The following is a 25,095-nucleotide window of genomic DNA, read 5'->3' as shown; positions in this document are numbered from 1 at the left end:
CAGCACCCTTGCCTCTTAGTGGGCTAAATCTTGCTAGGTGACTAAAGGACTCCCTGACCCAGTGGCTTCCCGTGGACATGGTTCTGATGAGGTTGAACTAATTTATGCCACACATGAATGACCAACATCAAGTCCTTTCCCCGGAACAGATTTCTACAGGGAGCATATAAAAGAACAAAGTGATGAGTTGGTTTCCATTTCAGAAGAGTTCTAGATGAAATTTTGAACTTTCTTTTAAAAATACCCTGTATGCACAGCGTGTTAGGCAGATTTTGTGTATTCCCTAATGAAATAGATCTACTCAATATCTTGGGAGGTAAGAAGTATTATCCTCAGTTTACATGTAAGGAAACAAAAATAACTTCAGGTCAAGTCCTGGGGCTGGCAATCAGTGGAACCAAGATGTGAGTGCTGCCCACCCTCCTAAGGGAGGAAGACACAAGAGCTGACAGTGCCAGGAGAAGGTGGATCACAAACAGGTGGGAAGCTCCTGCTTCTAAGCCATCTCAGCACTTTCCCTGAGAACCAGAAAACTGTGGCTCCAGGACGAGGCTGAGCAAGTCTGCACGTGTTGCTCATTAGGGTCTTTGAAACACTGGGCCCTACTCAGGCAATTCTCCTAATCATAACAGTTAATAATAAGGAGAAATGATTAGTCAAAACAAGGAGGGGACCTGCTGAGAGGGACTTTTGGAGCCTAGTGTTATACATTTCACCAAATACCAGTGTTTAGAGAGAGTGTGTCTTGTATCTCCCTCAGTGGAGCTAACTGGTAGAAAGGGAGTGGATTCCACATTCTGGGAAAAGAGACAGCCTCTTTCTGGCCTGAATTGAAGCCTGAGAGTCCAGGTTTCCTGCTGGCTTTGAAGCTATTGGAGGGTTGGGTGAGGTTTGTCACCAAGAGGCAGCACATTTCAGCAGGACACTGCCTTTGTGTGGGAGGGTGGATAGCTGAAGCTTCCACTTGTAGAGCAAGATGAGGCCAAAGAGAAGAAAGCTTTAACATAATCCCTGCTCCAGTCCCTGGGGACTCTCCAGTTTTCCTTGGAAAACTACAGAAATGCAAACTTAAGGATATGGCCTTAAAGGGACTTTGGAGTCCCTTTCCTAATCTTGGAAATGAGACCTCAGAAGTGTCCTGGAATAATGATAATGTCCTGGACTCAGGAAACAAAGACTCACTTCCAGCTTTGCTACCATCTGACTCTGGGAAGGTCACTTAACACTAATCCCCCACTGACTCTCCACACTTATGGAGAACTCTGCCCACATTCCCTTGTGCTAACTCTGTTTGTGTGAAGTCTACCTGTGTCTCTCAGAGGAGCTCGTCTGCAGCGGAAGTGGGTGCCTGCACAACAGCCACACAGACCACCAGCAGACAAGGCTGCTGGAGGTTCGCCCCTGAGCTCACAGAGGACCAGAGATTGTGTTACAGGAACTTTCAGGGGTCACTTTCCTCATTACACTCAGGGAATCAAATGATAGAATATATCTTAAGGCAATCTATTTTCCTTGGTAGTACACAGAGGACATCTCCATGCACTGTTGGAAGCCATTCTAAAGGAGACATGTGCTATCTTTCCCAGGTACACAGAAAACATCCAGGTTCCAATGACAATTCAAGGACTAGGGTCAAAAAAGAAACAGAAAACTAAGTAGACTTTGCAGGAAGTGTAAACACCCACTATCAAGTCCTGATTCTGGTATTTCCATAGGCACATTAATTCTTAAAATAGAAAGAAACCTTGGAAGTCAGTGTTTTCCAGGTGGCAAATGTTCATTCAGTCACAGGGCCTTTGCTAGACTCCTGACATTAAAGTCATCTATTAGTAATAATTATAACCTGCTTTAAAAGAACAAGAGAAATATCTATTCACAAAAGTTGTAAAATACCTAGAACCAAGTCTCACAAGGCCTGGGTAATAGCTGTATGATGACAACTACTAAACCTTACTGAAAGACATAAAAGCAGACTTGAATCCCATGTGCTTGGATGAAAACAGTCAACATCAGAAAGCAAACCGTCACCTTCAAAGTAATCCAAAAGTTCAATAGAATCTCACTCCCAATTAAATAGGATTGTTTAATGAAATATTCCCAACTAGGTCAAGGATAATCTTGCAGAAAAAATGGACACAACATTTTTGATAATGAATAATAGACAGAGGCTTTGTCATAGAGATGTACCATAAAGCTACCATCTGTAGAAGTTTTAATACTGTGTCAGAATTGACCAAACAACCAATGGGAAAGAATAAAGACAGATATGCACAGGCATTTATTTTACAATAAAAGAAGCAGCACACTAAAATGTGAACAGTTCAGATAGAGCTGCTGGCATGTTATTTTTAATAAATTAAATAAGAATATCAGTGTCACGTCCTATTCAAAAATTAATTCCAGATAGAGAAAGGAATTAAACATAACTATATAGAGAATTAAATGAAAATACAAGAGTAGTTTTATACCCTAGAGTGGGAAAAGCATACATAAAACCTAGGCAAAAAGTCAAGACACAAATCCTCAAAACCAGAAAGAAAAATTCTGATTTGAGTTTAAAAATTAAAAACCTTGATATGACAAAAATTTATCCAAAAATAAGTGCAGGACTGGAAGGCAAGATGCCACTTATAATTAATGGACATCTGAAAGTCAGCTTAAAAACAGAAAAAGGGCAAAAGTTTTTATACAGACAATTCCCAGAAGACAAAATAAATTGGTCAATAAACATAAAAAGTATTCACTCACTTATAATCAGGGAATATTAATCAAAATGACTAAGAGGTCAGTTAAACTGGCAAAGATTAAAAGTCTTGGTAACATTCAGTTTGGCCAGTGTATGTACTGCCAGGAGGGGTATAAACTGGTCAAGCCTTTTGGGAAAGCACTCTAGTAATATTGGCTGACTCCCAAGTGCATGCACCCAATAATTCACCAGCTCTATTTCTAGGTAAGTGGGTATGCCCCAAGGTATGTCTGAGCTTTTTTTGATTATTGTTTATATTAATGAGATACTGGAGTCATGCTGAGTAACCCTTGAGGGACTGTGGAACTCTGTAGACCTCTGGTGCATACCCTGCCTAAGTCTTCTCTTCCCAAGTTTTAGAGAAAACACCTTTCTCAGTTACTTTGCATAAAGAACATGTGATATGGGGGTCTGGATTTAGCTCAGTGGTTCTGCCACCTGCCTTGAAAGCACAAGGTCCTGAGTTCAATCCCTGGTGCCAAGAAGAAAAAAAAAAATAGAACATGTGTCAAGTTCTTACCAGAGAAACACTCTATCATCTCAACTGATTGCTACCATTAGATTGGTGCTTGAGAGGCTATGGTCCTCCTTCCAAAGGAAAGCAGACTAGAACAGAGCAAAGAGCAAGATCTCTGAGCCTGTCAGACCTGGGAGGAAATGTAGGCTTTTCCACTCCCAAATGTGTGGGCTCAGACAAGTCACTTAACCTTCTTGGACCTTGGTTCCCTCATCTGTAAACTGGGAATGACAGTAGTACTTGTCTTATGTTCTGTGATATTGAGTGAGAAAAATCCGTGTTAGGGACTTAGTCAGTGCCTAAAATATAGTAACACCTTAATAAAGGCCAGCTGTTATTGTCAGGAGTATGTACTTATATTCCTTATCCAATCAGCTGAGGCTTCAGGGTGGAGTCCCAGGGCATACAGCACAGTGATGGTGTACTCAGAAGAGGCCTCTGTCCTGGTGCTTCACAGCCTGACCTGGGCAGAGGGGTGTAGGATGTGGGCACTGCTAACTTTCCAGAGCTGCACATGTTCCGTGTCTCTGGACAAAGTCACAAAGCCTGTCTTTTCACTCACAAGGAATTTTCATCTGGTGCTAAATTCTCCATTTCTGTCCTGCAGACAGCATTCTCTTTATGGTAACTAAGTGGTTCTTCATCACAGCATACTGAGTGCTAGCAGGGCTTGGTGATGACTGTGACTTCCCAGTGTGTAAGCCCAAAGACATAGAAGGGACAACACATGAGTACTATCATTACACAGACTCATTGCTCTTCAGAATGAGGAAAAAGGAAAAAGTGTCCTTTGTGTTCATATGGCCTCTCATTCTCTATGCTGTAGATTCTGTGAAGCAAACCTCCCTTCCCTATGTGACTTCAGCACTGGAACATGTTTATTAAGTGTGGTGGGGGTGCTCTCTGGCATGGGCTGGAGAGAATCCTGGGCCTCTTACAGGTTGACTTCAGACTGCAGCCTGCTCTTTGTCATCTGAGTCATCACTAATACATTTGTAAGTCCAGCCTCTAAATCCATATCTAATCCCATGTCACAACAGTTCTCAGGTGTCTGGTTTAGACTAGGCAATTTCCAGTGAATTACATAGAAAGTTTCACAGAAGACCAGACATGCAGTTTCAAAATAAATCACTACCAAATGATGGATTCTTTTTCCAATGCCACCCATAATCCAGAAAGCATAGCTATGCCCAAACTGACTATAAGACTCATTTATGTTCACTTCGTCTAACTTCCCATATAATTCTGAAACCCTCCATCACCTTTGATCTACTTCCAGTTATGGGAGATCACTTATTTCACAAGCAGCCTTTGTTCTCTTCAGACAACATTCAAAATCAACCCTGGTGTAAGTTAAAAGTGCCTTCCCCTAAGTCTCTGATGAGATCCAAAGATACTGGTATCCTTGGTCTTTCTCACATCCATACAAAGCCAACAATGGTATGTATGAGTCTCTGGCTCTAGCTTCCATGAAGAGTCTACATGTGTGACCAACCATAGAATCTGGAAAATTCCAGTCCTGGTTTTAAAAAATACTGGCTAGTATCAGATTTCCAGTATGGAACATGGGACGTCAGAGAATGAAGAGGATGGAGAGCCCTCTAGGGAAAGGCAAGAAGTATAATGGTCCCAGGAAATGACAAAATTGCAAATTCAGATATCACCACAGACTTTGAGAAAAACACCAACGAAAGCTGGGTGTGGGCCAAGGACTCCACACAATGTAATGGAGTTGAGGGTAGAGTATGAATCTGGCTCCTGGACAGAAGCAATGGTACAATGGGTCAATGAATTGCAGGCGTGACTGGCAGTGGTAACCTTGAAGTTACCACCAAGTACAGACCTAGGTCTAGGCCAATATCCCACTAAAACTTGGACTTGGTATCTCACTGAACCGGATCAGGATCTGGAGCTGAGCCATTATAAATGGGAAAGAGGAGATGAAGGGAACCAAGAGGTCATGTGTGGCCTGATTGTGAGGTGCTAGGGATCAAGATGATACACTGAGTTTGAACACAGATTTTTAATCACAAGTGATAGAGACAGAGGAGTGATGGTGTCAGAATTTAGCCAAACTAAGATATAGCTCCTTAGGACCACTTTACCTAAAATGCTGTGTTCCTACAAAGAAAACCATTTATCTACTACTTAGCATATAACCTACAATGAGTTAGTTATTTTATATGCATTTCACAATATGCATAATAAAAAACAGTATCTTCAGAGTTGGGGAAAGGAAACAGAAATTTGGACAGGTTAGGTAACCTACCCAAAGCCACTCAGCAAGAGAGAGATGAAGCCAAGAGACAGCCCTGGTCTGTCTCATCTCAACTGCAGGCCTCTCACCACTTGACTGGGGTGAACACTTACAATGTAAAGTCACAGACCAGGCAAAAGAAATCAGATGAGCACATTAAATGGCTTTCAGCTTTGTGGCCAAGTAAGAGCCCTATGCCTGATGAACTCTAACCAGCAGAATATTCAGAGTGCACAAGACAAGGCATTCTTCTCCTGGGGAGGGAAGTGAGAGTCTGGCAGAGGAAAGAAGATGCAGGGCTACTTGTTCTTGGCTTATCTCCTCCTCCTAGGCAAAGGTCTGGAGCGGGGAAGATTCAAGAACCTTGAGCAGCACTCCCATTAAGTTATAGCCTTCATTCCCAGTTAACCCTGCCTGGAACAGCAACCATATATTTGACATCAGGGCCACTGCCTAAGACCAAAACGCATCATTCCTATAAAGAAAGGGTCCTAAAGACATGGGTGGACAGCTTTGTTCCGATTTTTGCAACAGAGAAGAAAGTACAATGAATGGATACCTCTGGAAATTCCTAATTAAGTCAGTGCTTTGTGAGCCTAAATAAAGGATAATAAGGACCAGTATGCATTCTCTAAGTTTAATTCAGCTCAGAAGGCATTATTTATTTTTCTAAAAGTTTATTGGTCTAGTGAGAACACGTATATAGAGTATCTAACTTGATTCCTGCAAAGATACATCTGAAAAAAGTTCACAGATATTCATGTACCAAAGGAAACAGGGTTAACTCAATAATAATGCTAGTGCTTGGATTATAGCTGTTTTAAAAACAACATAAAAGTGGGACAAGCAACTTTGGCAATAGCAAGAAAATAAAATAATTTACTTTTATTAAATACTTCATTTGTCAAATACTATTTTAAATAAGATTGCTATATTTAAGTTCCATGAAAACAAAATGAGACAGACACTAGTGTTAACTCCATTTTATGGGTTACAAAATGGAGGCACAGAGCAGCTTTGTCACTTATCCCAGAATTAGCAAGTGGCAGAGCAGGACTTTACCTGGATGTAGGCTCCAGAGCCCACATTTCTAACCCTTACACAATTCTCATTTGAGATGATAGAAGTCAGTCTTTGGATTGAATGATTCATACCTGAGTGAGCATTGTGCTTACATTTACTGGACAAAACTTCTAAAGTCGTATTTATAAGTACACAATAGGGGAGACCCAAATGAGCAGCAATCCTGATGGGACAAACAAAAACAGTGGCTGTTTAGTAGCCAGCAAGTCCGATGGGAGCCCATCGTGCCAGAGGCCGTGACCAAAGTAAACAGTCAGCAGTATTCCAATCACAGGACAAAAATCCATCACTTTCCCACTGAACTCTGCTGTTGCTGAGTAAGGATTAGAAGTTTCGTTTCTGCGTGTCATAGTTTGAGAGCTTTAATCATGAAAATGAGAAATCCAGAAAGGCTACCCAGAATGGTGGGGGTGGAGTAGGAATTCAGGACATAGTGTGCTTTGGGAGATAGGTAAAATAACAGATGTTTAGTCTGAAGGAGATGATTAAGAAAGGATGAGAAAGTTGTCCTTAAGCATTGAAACCACTTCTCTGCTGAACATGGGTCCTCGATGGCCAAGCAGTGGCAGCTGAGTGGGAGAAGGTGTTCCGATGCAAAGAAAGACCAGCAGATCCCTCTTGATGATGATGGCTGCTAGCAATTGAAATGGAGCCAGCCTTCAAAATATATAAGCTGTCTGTCATCAGAAATAGTCAGAAAACTAAAAGTGGGATGATCATCTCTCAGGGCTATTAGAAAGAGCAGGCTGGCGGGAAGGGGAAGGTTGACATGCGGCAAAACCTGTAAGGTGCTCTGAATGTTAACCATCTGTGACTCCCGATGCTCTTCTGATAAGACACTGAAGCAGAAAGTCAGTTTGTGTGGCTGTTAACTTTAAACTTAGAGCTATGCAATTCCTTATAAGGGCTATACCCACTTGGGTCCAACAACTGTGAAAAGAAACTGCAGATTCTGGAAGTGTGAAAGCACATTTACACATGCAGTGCTGACCCTTCCTGAAACAGCAATGACAGTAATAAATAGCTTTCAGTTTGTACTCGTACTCCCTCCACTCTGCATCCCGGTACAAAGCATCTAGTTGGCCCACACAGGGCGTGAGCCTACGTGCAGGCACTCCGTGAAACCGGTTAGCCCGACTCTTGATCCATGACCTTTATCTGTATTTCAACTTGAAAAAGGCACAGACTATTTTCCTCCTGAGACCACAAGTGACATGTTTTTATATGTACCCTGGATCACATGTCAGGATAAAATCAAGCAGCCCTCGCACATATAAAGGTAAACGGTGCATCTTTTAATAAAGCCCCGGTCAACAAAAGGTAAAGCAAACCTTGAGTAAAAACAGCCTTCTTTTAACATCGCAAGCCCCAGTTTAACAGAGGTAAACACTTGTGCAAAGGTCTCTTTTTGAAAATTATTCAAAAAATCATTGTCAAAGTGTAGCATGTGGACAAGCAAGCAGTCCCCAGTTTATAACACTGGACTCCTGCTGCATGTGGGACGTTTGTGGCCATATGGACCTTTCTGCCATATTGGCACAAAGAGTCCCTCTGCTGTGGAGCTTCAAAGGCTTCCTCTTGGCCTGATTTCTGCCTAGGTGGGATGGAGTCCCAGCTAAGTGGTGAGGCCCACTCCCCGATATTAGCTCCCACTCACCAGGCCCTCCATCTGAGCTCAGGCACATGATGCGCACCAGTCACTTTGCTTCTGCCTCTGCTTCTCCCTCGGCCCTCCTTGAGGCCATTCCAGCCAGGCTATGCACCTTGGATTCCATTCTGTTCTCTCCCCTAGTACATTTTAAGTGCCACCCTGCTCTGTCTACCGACGCAAGAATGTAATGGAAATGGAGCCAGAGCAGGCGGGGTTATTCTGAGAACTAGTGAGACCCACCTTTGAGCCACTCAGACACCCAGATACACTCACACATGCACACTCTAACCCGCTTCTTTATCACACATGCACTCACAGCCCCTTCCCAGCCTGCCAGCCTGGCACATGTGATACCAATGGGAAGGGGCAGGCCTTTGGTTTCAGCCTACTGAAATTCACTCAATAGCCTTTCTCCACAAGAATCACGAAGCAGAAGACAGAGAAACAAGGCCCAATTTTACAACAGTGTCCTCAAACTTTAGCAGCTTTCAGAATCACCTGCAGGGCTTGTTAAAACTCTGACAGCTGGGCTCCACCCACAGAGTTTCTCATTCACCTGTCTAAGGAGAGGCTGAGAATTTGTATGTCTAGTAAGTCTCCAGGTGACATCAAGGCTTCTTCTCCAGGGACTGCATTTGAAAACCACTGGTCTAAAGGAAACCATCGATGGCTATGTTGTCAAGCATGACCCAACATGGTCTGCTCCCAAGACCAGTGGGAAAGTGTTATGAGTAGATGTCCTTGTAGATTTCACAGCACTCTGATGGATATCGGGTCAGCTGCAGAGGATATCTGCAGATGACTTCTTCCTGTTCCTGTCACCTCAAAGCTCTTCCTACCCTCTGTTACTCAGTTTCCACTTCTCCATCCCACTTAGCTTTCCTAGAAAGACCAGAGCAGAGGCACAGGGGATGTCACACTTCTGAGCAGTCTGTCCAATGAGTGTGATTCATGTGCCCCAGGGGCCATTCTGGTGCCCTATGGTGATAGGGATGGGAGAGAGAGAACACCTGCCAGTTTCTAAAAGATGAAATGTAAACTTCCAGGAAAGGCTCCATAGTATTCAGGGATAGGAGAGGGAAGCAAGGATTTCCACCCTCTTCTATGGGAGGTAGATTCAAAAGAATAACAGCAAATCACCAGGAGCATATACACTGTTCTAAACGCTCCCACATTTTAACTTTCACAGATGTTGTGGTATTGGTGTCAGAGAGGCTTGAATTTTGTCCTGGGGCTTCAGTACTTCTGGTCACTTAGTTATCACAGCCTCCTAATCTAAATTCCATCATTCCAAATTTTTCTGAGAAAACTTGTGCTCAGAAAGGCCAAGTAACTTTCCCTAGATCAAATCATCAGGGGCAAAACTCAAAGCCCCTGCTCTTGCCATTCAGATTCTTTGCCTCTGTGTGAGTCAGGAAGGAAGTCAAAGATGGCTTACAAGGGAACCTCAGAGTGCTGGCCAGCACTGTGCCTTCTATTCTGAGGGGACACCTGGGTGCTCAGGGGACACAGTGACCTTGGTGTCCCTGCTTCACTCTGTTTCTGTGATCAAAGCAGCAGAGGGACACTCACAGCATCTGAACAAATAAAAGAAGCAAGACAAGCACAAGCTTGCCTCTGTGATCCATCAAAATTTTTCCCATGTGGGTGACAGAAAAAGGGTTTTGGTGGTCAGAAATGTAACAAGGTAATTATTTTCACACCAGTCCTTCACCATAGTTTTTCACAGACAGCAATTTTATAAGGCATAATTATCTATTTTCACCTGCTTCATAAATTCCTACTTTCCATCTCTTTCCCCAGTAAACTAGAAATTATTTAAAACTGAAGCTATGCATCACAGTGCTCGGTTTCACATTGTTGGGCACTTCCTCATGCCTCCCTCACTATTCCTCCATCTGGATGACTCTGTCACACTCCTCTTGCTGTCTGACCCTCCTGAGGAAAAAAGCAAAGTGTGTCTCACTCAGAGAAGTCAATGAACCTGACTCCTGAGAAATGAAGATCATTCTTGTTGATCATCACTCTTGTTCAGCTTCTCGGCTCCTGGAGTTCTCGTGCTTGGTCTGTGCCTCCCTCTATTTCCCTCAAATGCCTGGACATATAGCTCACCTTCTCATTGGTTTCCACCAGGATCTTCATGCCAAGGTGACCGTATGGTCTGAGATCACACAATGAGTTCTGCTGTGATGCTGAGGGATGGGTCAATCTCACTCCCCTCCCCACCCTGGACAGCATCCCTTCTATTTTCAGATCCCTAACACCCTCTCATGCTGGAAGCTTCAGATCTGCTGCCATCATCACACTTTCCAGGGATATAACCAAAGCAAGTTCTAGCATCGATTGATAGTTTACTACAAACCAGGCACTGTGCCAAAGACATAATAGTATGATTTTGTTTAATCCTCATAACAACTCAGAAAGGCATACATTACTATAAGATTGTGAGAATTAAACAACAGAATGTAATAAAGTTAAAAAATTAGATCAAGGTCGTAGAAAAGGGAAGAGACAGAGTCAAGATTCAAGTGTTTCTTTCTAAATTGCCCATCTTCTAATCACTGCACGTAATTGATTATCTGAGCTTTTCCCAGGACCCTCTCAACATCAGGTCAATTTAGGGAAGCCAGGAAGCCACTGGATACTGGAGCCTCTGGGCAGTGCCTGAGGGAGGCATCAGGAGGACACTGTAATATTGTGGAACTTCGGTTCAGGAATGCTTTTGTTTTGTGAACAATTTGGTTCACAAACAGAAGCATTTGACAAAATTTTGTTTTTGCAAGCACTGCATTGGGTGATGAACACAACCATGGTCATTTTTTTTCCAGAATCATGGAATAAAATAAGTATGTTAACTGAGGCACAGCTCTATATACATATATATTCCTGTACAGCATTTCTTGGCACACAATTTCTAAAAACCTTGGCCTCCTCAAAGTAATGTCTTTTGAAATTCCAATGGATGACAACCCCATAGGTAGTTTTTGGGTTGGCAGCTGGTCATCAATGTGGATCATTGAGACTTTCGGTCCCGCCCCCAAACTCCAGGTAGGACAGATGAGTTGAAGATTGAGTTAATCATCAATGGTTAAAGATGCAAACAATAACATATATGTGCTGAGGTCTCCATAAGCACAGGGTTCAGAGAACTTCAGGACAGCTGAACACACAGGTTCCTGGGGATAACGTGTCGGAGAAGGCATGGACTCTCTGAGACCTTCCTCTATCTTGCCCTGTGCACCACTTCTTCTATGTCCTTTGTAATGTCCTTTATAAGAAGCTGATAAAGAGTATTTCCCTGAGTTCTCTGAGCTTTTCAAACATATTAGGTGAATGTAAGGAGGTGGTGAGAATCCTGATTCATAGCCAGTTGGTCAGAAGCACAGGTATAGGACACTGTAGACATTCTCTGTCCTGTACATTTAGAAGGATGGACTTGTCCTGCTTCACCCAGAATCCTCAGTGCCCAGCCAGGCTATAACTGCTTCATGATGGGATAGACGGAAGATTTGATTTGTAAAATGAAGAGGCCCTACCAGCCCCAGACTCTGAGCAGCCTCTCTCAGGTTGAGCCGGGCTTCTGCACAGCTGCCCTGCCCAATTCACTGAGCCAGCTGGGGGCCCCAAGGCCACAGTGCAAGCCTATCCTTGCCTCAACGGCTCCAGCGATGCTCCTTATATCTGAAAAATTATTCACTGTGGTGATGTGTGGTGCCTTTTTAAGAGAACAGATGGCACCTCCAATTAGAATGCTTTAAAAGGAAACCCTAATGAGAATATAAAAGCCAACAAATTGACTTTTTCATACAGTACTTCCCTGGCACACAATAAATCAAATATATAATGAGGCTCAATAAAATAATAGCTTTACTTACACTTGTTTTGTCTAGCATTGTGTTGCAGCCTGTCCTTGCCCTCTGAGTCCCCTCACCAAGCACTTGTTCCTGTAGATCAGGCTGGGAAGCTGGACGATACATTCAGGAGCTGCTGTCAGATTTGACCACCACAGGCATATGTAGCTTTGATTTAGAGGTGTCTCCTATGAGCCTAGTGCTGTATGTCCGGGGATACAAGGCACAGGGCTATGTAAAGGAATGGCAGCTCTGGTGACACACACAGGAAAGGCAGCTCTGTGCAACTCTGGGAAAGTTGGGGAGGATATGAGAGAACCAGAGGGAGCATAGGATGTGTGCCTGTCCCCAGAACTGGATGAAGCAGAGTCAGGAGGGGAAAACCTATGGGGTATGATTTAAAGAATGTGGGCTCAGTCAATAGGTCGGAAATGGAATGAGGGTCTTTGGGGTGTTACTTTTTGCAGGAACGGGGTCTGTTGGTTCAGGAACATCTGAACAGACTCATTTGGAGAATCTGGCCATGGGTATAGCTTCCTTCTGGTGGCCTCATCCTCAGTAAGTCTACAGGGGGCACAGCTGCTAAAGTTAGGAGAACCTTGATTTCTATTTTCATGGGTTTATTTGGAGAAGGAAGCAGACTACTAAAAGGGGTTTATGAGCAGAGGTGGAAAGGAACATATTTGGAGAGAAGCTGTGAGACCCTGAGTAAGTGTATTGGTCTTCATGGAGACTGGTCCTTGATCTGAACACCCAGGCAGTACTGACTTAGCATCCTTAAGTGTCCCCTAAAAGAGTACACTAAACAGTACTACTTGGGCTCATAGAAGCGCACCTTGGTGAGGGATGGTCAGAAATCAGTGGAGGAGACGCCACCGCAGAAAGAGAGGGATTCTGTTCAGCAGAAATGGAATCACTTCTGTAAGTCTCCCTCTACCAGAGGAAGTCTGGGGAAAATCAGTTCACAAGAAGATGAGCTTTTCCTCAGCTCAAATCTATAAGCATTGATTGAGCTCAGGGCCTTGATCTAGAAGGCACTTTCATTCCTCCTCCGTACCCAGGAAAGGTTACATATGCTACAAGTCCAGAATTAAGAAATTCTCCCACTCAGAGTCTGGTTATTTTTTCTGTCCATCAAACTGCAAGTGCAGATGAAATGTCCCCATGTGGCCTTCTGCGCTGGGGGTGGGTAGGAGTGATTTAGTCCAAACTGATGGCGGAAAGATCTCAGCTCTCAAAAAGCCAGGCTGGAGTGTCCAATGCAAAAGAAAATTCCAGCATGATTAGAGACTAACCTGCAGTATTGATCCCAGAACACAATGGGAATACTGAAAAAAAAGAGATCATCCCTTCTTCAGGCTGAAACCCTTAGTGAAGGAGGAAACGATTCTTTCCCCAATTCCTACCAGAAAGTAGAGATAGCCCCCACTTTTGACAGTATGACAGTCCTTCTTCCTGCAGAAGATAATGGGGGAATGGATGTAGCTGATGCCAAACCACAAGAATTCATGCCTCAGAGATGCTCTCTGTAGTCAGGCTCTACTACACCATGCTGGCACTGGAAGGGACACAGGGAGTTGAAGATATGGTCCTGGTACACAAGTACATTCATTTGGTAGCTAAGATAATTATAAAATAACTAGACAATTAATAAAAGTACAATACGTTCAAGGGAAACCTAGTGACAGATATACAGGAGGTCCAGTGAAGACAGATGTTTCCAGCTGTAGAGACCAGGAAGGGGTTTCTAAGAGGAAATGACTGGGAGAGTCACTAGGAATTGTTGCAATATTCTAGATCTTCATTTTACACTGAAAGAACTTCCCAAACTATCATTTTTACAGTATGATGTACAGAAATTGCCCTGGTGGGGTGAAAGATATACTCTCCTATTTGGAAGAAAAGGGGGAAAAGAAGGTAATTTTGACCTTGCCCTACTGAGCAGAGAGCGGCTCCACATCCCACTGCAAAGGAGCTGTCCATTTCAGCACCCGGCCAGCCTTCTGCTTTGCCCTGCAAAGGAGGGAAGGTGTCTTCCCCACCCTGGGCCAGCCCCCAAACTCACGCTTTCAGGGAACCAAACGCCCCAGCCCAAAGCCTTAACTAGACACTTACTAGTGCATGCCACTTCCGGAGGGTCAAAATCCGCTCTGTAATAGCCAGTCCGGCAGGTGCAGATGGGAGACGCCTCTGAAGGAGAGCGGCTGTTGGAGGGGCAGTGGGAGCAACCCTCAGCTTCCTGGCTGGCCTTGAATGTCCCTGCAGGACAGGCTGAAACATAAAGAGATCATGTGAGAATTAATGGAAGGGTGGCAGGCAGAGGTCCTCTCCTGGAACTGGAAAATGAAAGACTCTGCACTTATAAAACAGATATTGAGATGCTCCTTTGTACAAACACACCAAGTGAGCATCTTGATTGAAAAATCCCTAGTTAATACTTCCAGTTCCTCAACATCATTAGTGAAATATGCCTTGTTGGTAACAATGGCCTTCTTACTTGAACAATATGAAAAATGAATCTCCTCTCTCAGGTATGTCAAAAATTTAATTGGGAAAATGAATCTAATAATATGTAGCTCAGGGCCTGGGATATAAATGCTCTGAAATGATTGTTCCTCCACCTTCATGTCTGGTTAACAGCCTGGTACTTACCACCAGCCATTCACTGAAGAAATCTAACCTTAGAGCCTAAGCTGGTCCTGGTTGACAATGGACCAGATCCATGGTTCCTAAGTGCCATGTTGCAACACACAAGAGACACTGAGAGATATGTTAACAAGCACTTGTTATGAATGATGGCAAAAGACTGAAATTCATGAGTGGTGCTTTAAAAAGAAATTAAGGTGATTTCAAGGTTAGTTCTGTAAGAACATCATTCTTCCTTAATTGCATTTTGATATGCATTCAGGGATGGAGGAAGAAAAGAATGGCTTTACAAGCAGTGCACCAGGGAATGTGTCATGCACTTGCTATCTTCTGTCACATATATTGCTTTGGGGAAGGCTGGGAATACATAGTACAGCTTGATGCCATTGGAGACGCTCTCATATGCAGAGCACCTCTTCTTGGTCCCCTGTGGAATCAGTTTATACAGAGTCACGTCATGCCATATTTGCCTCCAGACTATCCCTCAGATTTGAGCATGTCTCCTCTACTGAAACCCTCAGGCTCAGACATCTGGTCTCCCTCTTGCCATGCTCCCAGAAGGGTGATCCTGCGTGCCCTACTTCCCTACAGCTCTCCTCACCACTTTAGCCCCTGACTCTTCTTGTCCCAGTGAAACCCGCTCTGGCTCATCTTCCTTTGAGAATTGGTAAAACTCACTGCCTGGTCAACTTGTTTGGTTGATACACACCTCACTACTTTGTTCAGCAAACATTTACTATGTGCTTCCTGAGAATTTGACCCAACACAGCCTGCCTTTTAGGAGTTCTTGATACAGAGTAGTCATATTGTTATAATGTAATGTGATAAGTGCGCTCATAGAAGTATCATTATAATGGCTTCTACTTGCAAAGCTTCTCTTCCCAAATATACTGTTCCCTCCTGGAAAGTGCAGTGTTCTTTAATAACAGCAGTAGCCACCATCTGCTAACTTATCTCATTAAATGCTTTACATGCATTACTCTATGGGGTGGCTATTATTATCTTCATTTTGCTAATGAGGAAGTTGGGACACCGAGAGGTTAAAAAAGTTACCCAGAATCACACAGTGGGAGAAATGATAGTGATGATATGCAGATAAGCTATTGGAAAAGCATCCACCACGTTTCTGCCAAGGCAAGAAGGAAGAACAGCTTCCTATGCTATGAAAATTTTCTTATTCTACTGCTCATTTCAAGTAAGGACACGGATTCAGTTACTCTGGATGTGCACCATATTGTAGATGGAAGGCAACCTCAGTGAAAGGAAAAGTTCTGGAATAGCATAACTCAACTGTTTTCCATGGAACACAAGTTCTTTGAGGCCTCAGCACCTATCACTTATCTGTGCTCCAATATTTTGAAAATGTGGACAACAAAGTTATTTTCATTACTTTTAATGGGGAATTTCTTGGTGCTTGAAAAATGGGACCTAGAATGCTAGATTTACCACTGAGAACCCTAATTTGAAGAGCATCTCCTGGGGCCTCCATTACAAGGAGCACACTGGAGTAAATACTGTTTCCCTTGGGAAACAATTTCTGTTGTAACCTATGTAAAAATGGGCCACTTGATGACGCAGCTAAGCACATTCACAAGAAAATGCTCCATGGGAAAAATGACCTGGAATAGTTACTAAAAAATCAATAGATAAAAACACTAAGTTGGGAAACACTGAATAGCTACACAAAATATCTTACAATTTGGCTTATTAAGCCATCTTTCAAAGCCCACTCCACAGAGTTTCTCCCTCTATCTTCCCCCTCTTTCCTTCTCTGCCATCCACAACTCATCCTTGTCTCCTGCAGAAACACATGACTCATGCCATCACTAGCTCCCAGTGTTCCTTGCACAGCTGGGTTCTGAAGAAGACACAGAGGAACTGGGCCTGTGCTGTGAAGATGCAGCAGGGGGAGGAAATGTGATGACTATTCATGCATTCATATTTGGTCTCTGCCACACTGTAATTTTCTTAATGTATCAGTTCAAGAAGAACAAAGTGTTTTCATGTTCTTTCCAGCACTTAAAAGCCTCCTCACTTTACATTTAATAAGTTAATAGCATAAACAATCATCCTGATATCCACAAGTGGCAGAGAGATTTGGAAAGTGGCTTCCTGAGATTTCTGACGAGGGAAGCAGCTCTGAATTCCAGGGATGCCTATCTCTGAATTCTTGGGCCCTTAGGGAGAAATACTCAGAGAGAGGTAAGGAACCTTCTTAGGAGGGAGTCTCAGTCCAGCCTCCTGTTAGAAATAAGCTCTGGGCAGTAGTAGTCAGCCACAAAATGATGGGCTGGCTTCCTGGTACTGTTCGTTCTTCTTCTTTTTTTTTTTTTTTCTGGTACCAGGGATGGAACTCAGCACCTTGTGCTTGTGAGGCAGGCGAAGTGTCACTGAGCTAAATCTCTGGCCCAACTGCTCATTCTTACTAGGGTGGAACGTTATGGAATTCCTCAGAGCCTCAGTTCGATCACCTATACAAAAGATCTGTACTTCTCAAAACTCCTGTATTAGAATTAAATAAACTCATGTATGAAACACAGCCATCGTTAATGTGTGTCCCATAATCTCTCTCCATCTCAACCTGTCCACTCCCTTTTGAAAATCAAGCTTCCTTTTCAGTGAATTTTAGAAGTCAGAGTCAGAATTTAAGTTTAGAGTCCCAAAGTGGGCAAATAAATCCTGGAACTAAATGGTAAAATATGTTTCTACATAGATTACTTCTGTTTGGATAATGAGTGAAGTGTTACACCTATAAAATGTATTTTACCTACAATTGCAAAATGAATGAATCTCCTTAATGTTCAGATTGTACATGTTAATATCTTAATAACTAGATCTATATCCAGACATTTCCTAATTTAAAAAAATGCGGTCTTCCCAAATTTGCTTAATGAACTTCTACATTGTAACTTGTGATCTCCCTTGTACTATATTTTCTTGTAGAATTAATTTCTTAAATAACAGTTAAAATGTCAGGCTAGTCCACAAAGCCTTTTTAACTCATTTTGTATCAGATGCCACTAATAGAAGTTATTGATGTTGTTATTTTACTAAGAAAACTAAGAAAAACATGCTACCTTTTGAGAAAAAGTGGCATTAATTAGAGGTGATAGAGTATTTGGGTCAATTTTGGCATAGAATACATAGGCCAAGAGAAGCAAGTGGAAATGGCCTTCAATACTGCGTAAGTCAGTTAAGAATGTCAAGCAACTGGGAGTAACATAATAGGGAAAGGTTGGGGTTCTGACAACCTGGGAACTGACATCTGTTGAAAGACTCTGTGGTTTTCAAAAATAATAATTAAATATTGTGATTGTCTAATGAATCTTGGCCTTTCAAGCAATAATAGGACTTTTATTTAATATTTCAAAACTCAGGGGCTGCCTTTCTCCCAATACAAAATTATGGCAGGCACTCTTATCAGAGCTATGAGCTCCTTATTCAACAGATGGGTATTGAAGATCAATCTCGTGTAGGCACCACTAGAAAAAGGTGAAGTCCAGGTAGCAGACTTTAGGGAGACTTCCTGGTAGACCAGGTGGACAAAATGCTGCTCCAGACACACCCTGACTCATGCTATTCTGTGTGTGCACACAGTACCACTCAGCCAGGCTGTGCATCATTTGGAGATCCACCTTTCTACAACGAGGGTCATAAGAAACATCTTCTAGTGATTAGGAGGTGAGATTCAGAAGGAAAGAGAAAGACAACCCAAAAAAGAAAGAGATGGAAGAACTGGAGAAATAGGTAGGGAAATTAGGTCAGAAAGGGCCCAGCCTGAAGCTTCACAAGGGTGAGTTTCATCACTACGCCAAGAGGTATGAGAGAGAAGAGTCACATGCACCTTGTTGTATATTGAGGGGAGGCCTTTGCAATGGGACACTTGTAAGGGAGGGCTATGCGTTTTTGACATGGTGCAGTCCACAGTCTCTTGGTTTCCTTGGCCTCATTGTAAGTGGTCACAGTTCAGACAGAAGACCTAGCCTAAATGTGGAGAGCCAAGGTTGCTGGTTGGCATCCCTTATACCTTCTCCTTGGCTCCCAACTTCAGCAGAGGGGAGACACAAGACCTGTGTACCCAGCCACTACGCATGTGTGCATTTTCCATCTGCCATGAAAAACACATTTCCTTCCCCCTTCTAGCAACAACAGACTGATACACATCACCTCTAGCTGGTATCTGGAAGGTCACCTTGAAACACCCACCCAACTTCTCAGCACCTCAAAGATGTAACAAATTACCTGCTTACAATGCTCTTAAGAACACCCCTCCCCTCCCATCCCTGCATAAAGACTTCCAGTGACACTGAATCCATCACCTACAGTACTATTACTTTATAAAGAAACAGATTAAGTGTCTCATAAACAGTGCAGTGATTGAGATAATGGAACGCGCCTCTCGTTCTGCAGCATCAGGTTATGAAGCATTTCCAAGCAGCCAGGAAAAGGAAATTAATAGAAGCAAGAGGGAATAACCACTTTTATGCAATTTCCTCAGGAGATAGTGGACCATCTAATCTTTATTGGAGCCCTTTAACCTGTCACTCAGCACTCACCAGAGCCTCTTTAGCTCTCACAATTTTTCTTGATATCTAAGGAAGATAAGATGAAAACCTGAAAACATTATTTTATAATTTTTGAAGGTGGAGGGTGCACATTGCTTCTGCCCCTCCTCCTTCAGTGCAAGCCTCCAAAAACATTTTTATGCAGCAGAAATGTGAGAAAGCTTAACTATTCCTGGTGCATGGTCCAGGGGGTCATAGCTACTCGGCAGGAAGACAATCTCTCCCTGAATTTTAAATGTGATTCTTCCCTCCACCGCTGCCTTCTGTCCTTGCTCTTTCTTTTTAATAATCTGATTACTTCTCCTGATCTAATTTTTTCCCCAAATGAGTTTGCAAAGGTTCATGCCAATGAATATTCATTCCCTGCTTAAGAGTCGAGCGCCTTTGCTCAAGGCAGGTGCAACTTGGCAGCTGGCTCAGGTCTGCCTGCCTCATGGGGTGACAGTGAGGGGGCAAGACAGACCCTTCTCTTTACTGCCTGGAGCTCACTGCTCCTAAAACTGCCCCTCATCTCCACACTCTGAACCCACACCTTAAGAGTGGTAGAAATGCCTCTTTCGGCATCTGCTAAGAATCGCAGAATGGGTAGGGTGGGGGAGGGGCAAGTAATTCCTGCAGGCCTTGCACACAACTCTGCACAGCTCTTCCTGCAAGTCTCGTGGCCACACACCGGTCCTGGTAGTTAGAGTCTCTCCTGTGGTCAAACGTCTTCATTGCCTTCACATTGCTGGTAGCTTACACCATACAGTCCTGACTCTGAAACTCCAGGCAAGAGACTCCTGGGCCAGAGGTAGCACTGAGGGCCCTGTGAAGGGATTCACCTAACTACTCTCAAAAGTAGTCTTTGCTTTTCCCAGAATTGATCTTCCTCAACAACTGCAGGGCATCCCATTGGGACCCGAGGCCTTATGGGAGCTCCCAATTCCCCTTCTATTTATGGCACTGTTGAAAACACTGACACCAGAGCGTAGTTCGCAGGCATCCATTCATTCATCTAACCCTGTACTAGTTTGAAAGCTCTCTGAGGACCGACATATGGTCTCATCATCTTTGCTTTTCCTTTGCCTAGTGTTTAGCATGAGCATTACACATAGACACACAGATCTACACATTCTATGGAGGGGTGAGCTGAATATGCACTGAAGACCTGCTGTGAAAAGACCCAAAAATAAAAGCAATGATAATAAAAATAACACATGATCTTGCCATAGAGCATGAGATGATGGGCACTCCTGTGTAAATATGGATTCTTGCAGATTCAGGAGGGTTATTAGATGGTAAGTATTAAGAACTTTAAAATATTCATAGATCAGATGCAACAGTTCTTTCTACATCTAGAGACTTACTCTAAAGAAAAACCAAGATGTGAAAAAAGGCTTTTGTTCATGGGTGGGCATGCCAGTGGTATTTATGATGAGGAAGGAAGAAAGGGACTGAAAAGTCTAATATGAGGGTATTGACTAAATAAATTATAGAATATGCATATAAGTGAATATAACAGAGCCATTTAAATTGTCTAAGATATTTTAAAAGTAGGTTCTTAAATATATAGAAACTATGAACTTCATTATATAGACATAAACTATATTCACTAAAAATAAAAAGGGGGTGGTGGCATTACTGGTGATTATTACTTTTTCAGTACTTTCCCAATGTTTTGCATTGCATACATATGACTTTCAGTCATCAAAGAAAATATCACTCACTACATTTCCAAATTTTGCAGAGGACATCAAAGTATGGATGGCATGTATGATCCCAAGGAGCAGAGCTGGGCAGAGCGGGACACAGTGGACTGTTTACTGGTAAAAGTTCTACAGCAGAGGTAGAGGTACCAGGAGCCAGAGGCCTTCAGAGGAATGGGAGAGTGGAAGGGGGTGTCAAAGGCTGCCCAGAGGAGTTGGTACATGCACAGGCCCTTGGAGGATGAGTAAAAGCTGATGCAGAAATGGCAAAGTGAAGCAAAGAGAAATTTATGCACCAAAGCTCAGAGAGATCAGGATCTCCAGGATGTCTGGGGAATTACTGAGTAGTTATAGAGGTTGGTGGGACTACAGATCATTTATGAGGGCTGCAGTGGGAGGTAGGCTGTGGCACTTTTATTTCTACATCAAACTGGGCAAGTGAAGCCAAATGGGTCTCTAGTTCTTGTCTTCTTGGGCCCAGTGCCAGCTGTAATGGCCTGTGCAGTGGGGACACTTAGCTGTGTCATACACTTGTATCACTCATGGTGACACTTGCTGAAATTGATGAACACTGCAGGCATCATGACACAGATGAGATGTAACTTACAGTGCTATTAAGCTGCTCAGACAGGAGCAGCAGTAGCAAGTCTAGAATGGATCAGCATGGAAGTGCTAAAGAGGTGTGGTCAGGATGGATAGGGTGAGGAAACCACAGGTTAGAACTCAAGGGTGACCGGCAGAAGAGCGGTGTCTCAAGGGGAAAGGGCAAGGACTCAGGCCCTCATTTATGGCACCTTGTCCCCAGAGAGTAGCCAGACATATCAGAGTAGTCAGGACTGGGGCAGGACTGGGCATTAAAGCCACTCAGGCAAATCCAGGCCTACTGAATAAGAGAACCAGGGAGGGGGCCCAGCAACCCATCACCAAACTTCCAGGCAGTGCTGATACAGTGCAAGTTAGAGAAGCACTGCTCTAGGCTACCCAGAAAGAGCAAAGCTATCATGGCCTTGGGTCTAAAAAACTTGCCCCTTATTAGAATGTAGACTGAAGCAAATTATTTAATTCTCTAAGGCTCAGCCCTCTAATCTATAACAAAGGGTGCCAGGGGAACCACTTTGTCATAGATATGGTAAAGATCAGTGTAATGGAATTCCTGGAATGTAGTATCTTCTTTATTCATAGCAGTAAGATGTGTTCTGCAAGGAGCCCGGCTGAAAGTTTTCATCAATTGCTCTTTTGAAAGTATTTGTTGACTACCCACTATATATTTGAAGCTGTGCTAAGCACAAGACATTATCAGCGGATGAAACATGAAGTCTTCTTCACGGAGGTAACATCCTAGTAGAGAAAGACAGACTTTCGGCAATTACAACAGATGTGATCAAAGTGGTAGTAGGAGGCCACAGCAAAGGCCTAACCCAGACTGGGAGAGACTCAGAAGAGTTACATCTAAGTTAAGATGAGAAGAATAAGAGCCATACCAATTGGCAGTGCTGAGGTGAGTAGAGAGCCTTCTGGAACAAAAAGCTGCATGTGCAAAGGCCCTAGAGAACAAATGTGACTTGGTCAAGGACTTGAGACCAAATATTCCACTGCCAAGCCCACTGAGTGCTCCAGGCTCAAGCAGAGAGAGCATGACGTGTGGACAGGCAGGAGACCGAGTGTCTGCAGAGGTGACCTGAACTCACATCATCCAAAACCTAGGCTTTACCCTCACTTCCTGAAAGCCACTAATGAGCTTGATATAGGAAAGAAAAAAATTAGATCTTATTTCTGAAAGATCACACTGACTGCTGCTGGGAAGATAATGGTCTGAAAGAGAGGGGACAGTCAGGGGGATCTCAGTAGCCTGTATGATAATGGACTGGGGAAGGTGGAACAGAAAAGTTAGATGGGTCACAAGCCTTTTAGAAGAACAGGACTGGGCACCTGACGGGGGAAAGCTCCTTCATCAAGAGGTGTGCACTGAGCCACTGGGTGGTAGGCCCTGGGGTGGCAGTGGGTGCTAGGAGTCAAAGATTACGCCCCAGCACCTGGCTCACCTCCCTGATTTCCCACTGATGGGTGACAGAAAGTATGCCCTTTGCATTTCATCCTCTTGGGTTCAGCATTTTCCTCTCCCTGGAGTTGTCTTTTAAAAATCCAGTGCTCTGGCACAGGTTCACTATCTCCATGACTTTTAGGATGTTGGAAATAGAAAAGGTCCTGAGCAGAGAAGTAGGGTGGAGGCTCACTCTGAAACTAGGGCTGGATTGGCTCCTCTTGCAATTGGCTACATTTACTCCCCAAATCTGCCTCCTTGCTGCCAGGCTGCAAACAGAGCTGGAGGAGCCACGCAGTGAGAAGGGTCTGCTAACCTTGAGGCTCACAAGTTCTCAGAGTGGTTAAAAGAGCTTCAGGATTTTGAAAGGTCACAGGGTACAAACCTTCACCTCCGCACAGCAGAACCACTCCTGGACTGCCAGGAGCTGCTGTAGCCTCGTGGGTCTGGTTCTCTGGCTGTGATCCAATAGGAACCAGAAGGAGAATGGGTGGAGGGAGATTTTGAAGCTTCCAGAAAGACAAAGATAGCAGTAGGGAAGAGAAAGAGCAGGACGGAGAGACCTAAGCTAGGCAACTGTATAACCTTTGACAGGAGAAACGGAGGCCTTTCTCAGGTCACCTAGCAAGTGAGGGCTCTTATTCTTTGACCCAACCTGCTTCAGAATAGAAGGAATAGGGGAGAATATGACAGAAATCTTTGGGAGGCAACTGGCAGGACTTTCCTGTTTCCAGTACAGTTGTGGGAGGAACAGCATAAACATCTTGATGCACTCATGCAGGGCCACACTGAACCCTGGATTCTACACACAGGACACATGGACCCTGGAGCAGGAGAGGAGCTCGTGGGGAAATGACCATTGGGCATAGCAAGAGCAGAACTGGTTCTGCATTCTCCCGGGCTCTGCAACCATGAAGGGACAGAACAGGGTCCCAGCGGGATGCCAGCCAGGCAGATAAACCTCATGACCTGGCCTGCCCTCTCTCATGGGGCCATGCAGGTCAGCGCGGTAGAGGTAGGACTCAGAGAGGCAAATGAGCCAAGGAGCATGCCTGAGCACCTCTTTCTATGGACTTCATACTGAAGGAAGAAGGACATGCAGTTCAAAGACCACTATGAGGGTATTTGTGGCTGTACTGTTTATAGTTAGAAAAACTAGTAACTACCTAAAAGCTGCATATGATTGCACAATAATTTATTTAGCAGGCTCTCTTTTGTAGGGCTTAGTGACATGTAAAAATATCGTTATACATTGGTAAGTGAAGAAACATCTACAAATAATGGGAACAAATGGTGTTTTATGTTTTTATACTAGTGAGACCGGTTTTCTTATCTTTTTTGAAGTATATTTCCCAGTTTCTGTGCAGTAAACTTATATTGCTTCTTTTAATAGATTTTTTTTTTCAAATAGCAGAAGGTTGGAGGACAGGGCTAGGCAGGAACACTGTGGGGTCAACAAGGTAGAGAGGGACCAAAGTATGAGGTGGTCTGGGGGGTGTCATGGGAAGATGCTCCCTCAGACTCAGCCTTCCTATGCATCATTTCAGCTCTGTATCCCCAACTCCCATCTCCTTACCTATTGTCAGCATCCCCAAGAGATCCTGTTTTGAAGAAATTAGCCCATTTTCTTTTATATGCATTGTCTCATTCATTCAAAAACACATCCAGGGAGTACTTTCTATGTGTCCCGACTTAGAAATTACATAGTTGTTGTCTTAGCACTGGGCAAGAAGAAGCCTATGTGCATGGAATGAGGAAAGAAGAGGGCCTGAAGGAGCCCCTAACTCTGAAGCAGAAATTCTTAAGCCCGAGGCACCAGGTGGACCAAGGCCTCTTTGAGAAAGCTAAACCACAACGATGCAGAAGACAAGAAAACAGTGCCAGTGCTCAGAGGCCAGAGCAGAAGGTGAAGGATGGGGATGAGGCGATGCTGGGGATGCAAGTGCTACGTGTTAGAAGGGAGCACAGGTTCTTTTAAGGGGTGGTGGTATCCAGTTCCACTTCTCTCTCAATCAGGATCCCATTTTCCAGGGCCCCAGACTCTTTTAAAGGT

At 43.7% G+C, this 25,095-nt stretch overlaps 1 protein-coding gene across 1 annotated transcript in view; it reads right to left on the bottom strand.

Annotated features, from left to right (window-relative positions):
• The window catches only part of Ephb1 (EPH receptor B1), a 300,214-nt gene that overhangs the window by 118,684 nt on the left and 156,435 nt on the right, over nucleotides 1-25,095 (bottom strand). Inside the window, exon 3 of the mRNA XM_019207667.2 lies at nucleotides 14,221-14,376. Coding sequence (XP_019063212.1) covers nucleotides 14,221-14,376 — 156 coding nt within the window. The remainder of the gene's footprint in view (nucleotides 1-14,220; nucleotides 14,377-25,095) is intronic.

This window comes from Fukomys damarensis, unplaced genomic scaffold (genome assembly GCF_012274545.1).
Source record: "Fukomys damarensis isolate Sample0158 unplaced genomic scaffold, DMR_v1.0_HiC HiC_scaffold_37, whole genome shotgun sequence".
Lineage (NCBI taxonomy): Eukaryota > Metazoa > Chordata > Mammalia > Rodentia > Bathyergidae > Fukomys > Fukomys damarensis.
Note: the sequence above shows the minus strand (reverse complement) of the source record. Positions and strands in the feature narration are given on the sequence as shown.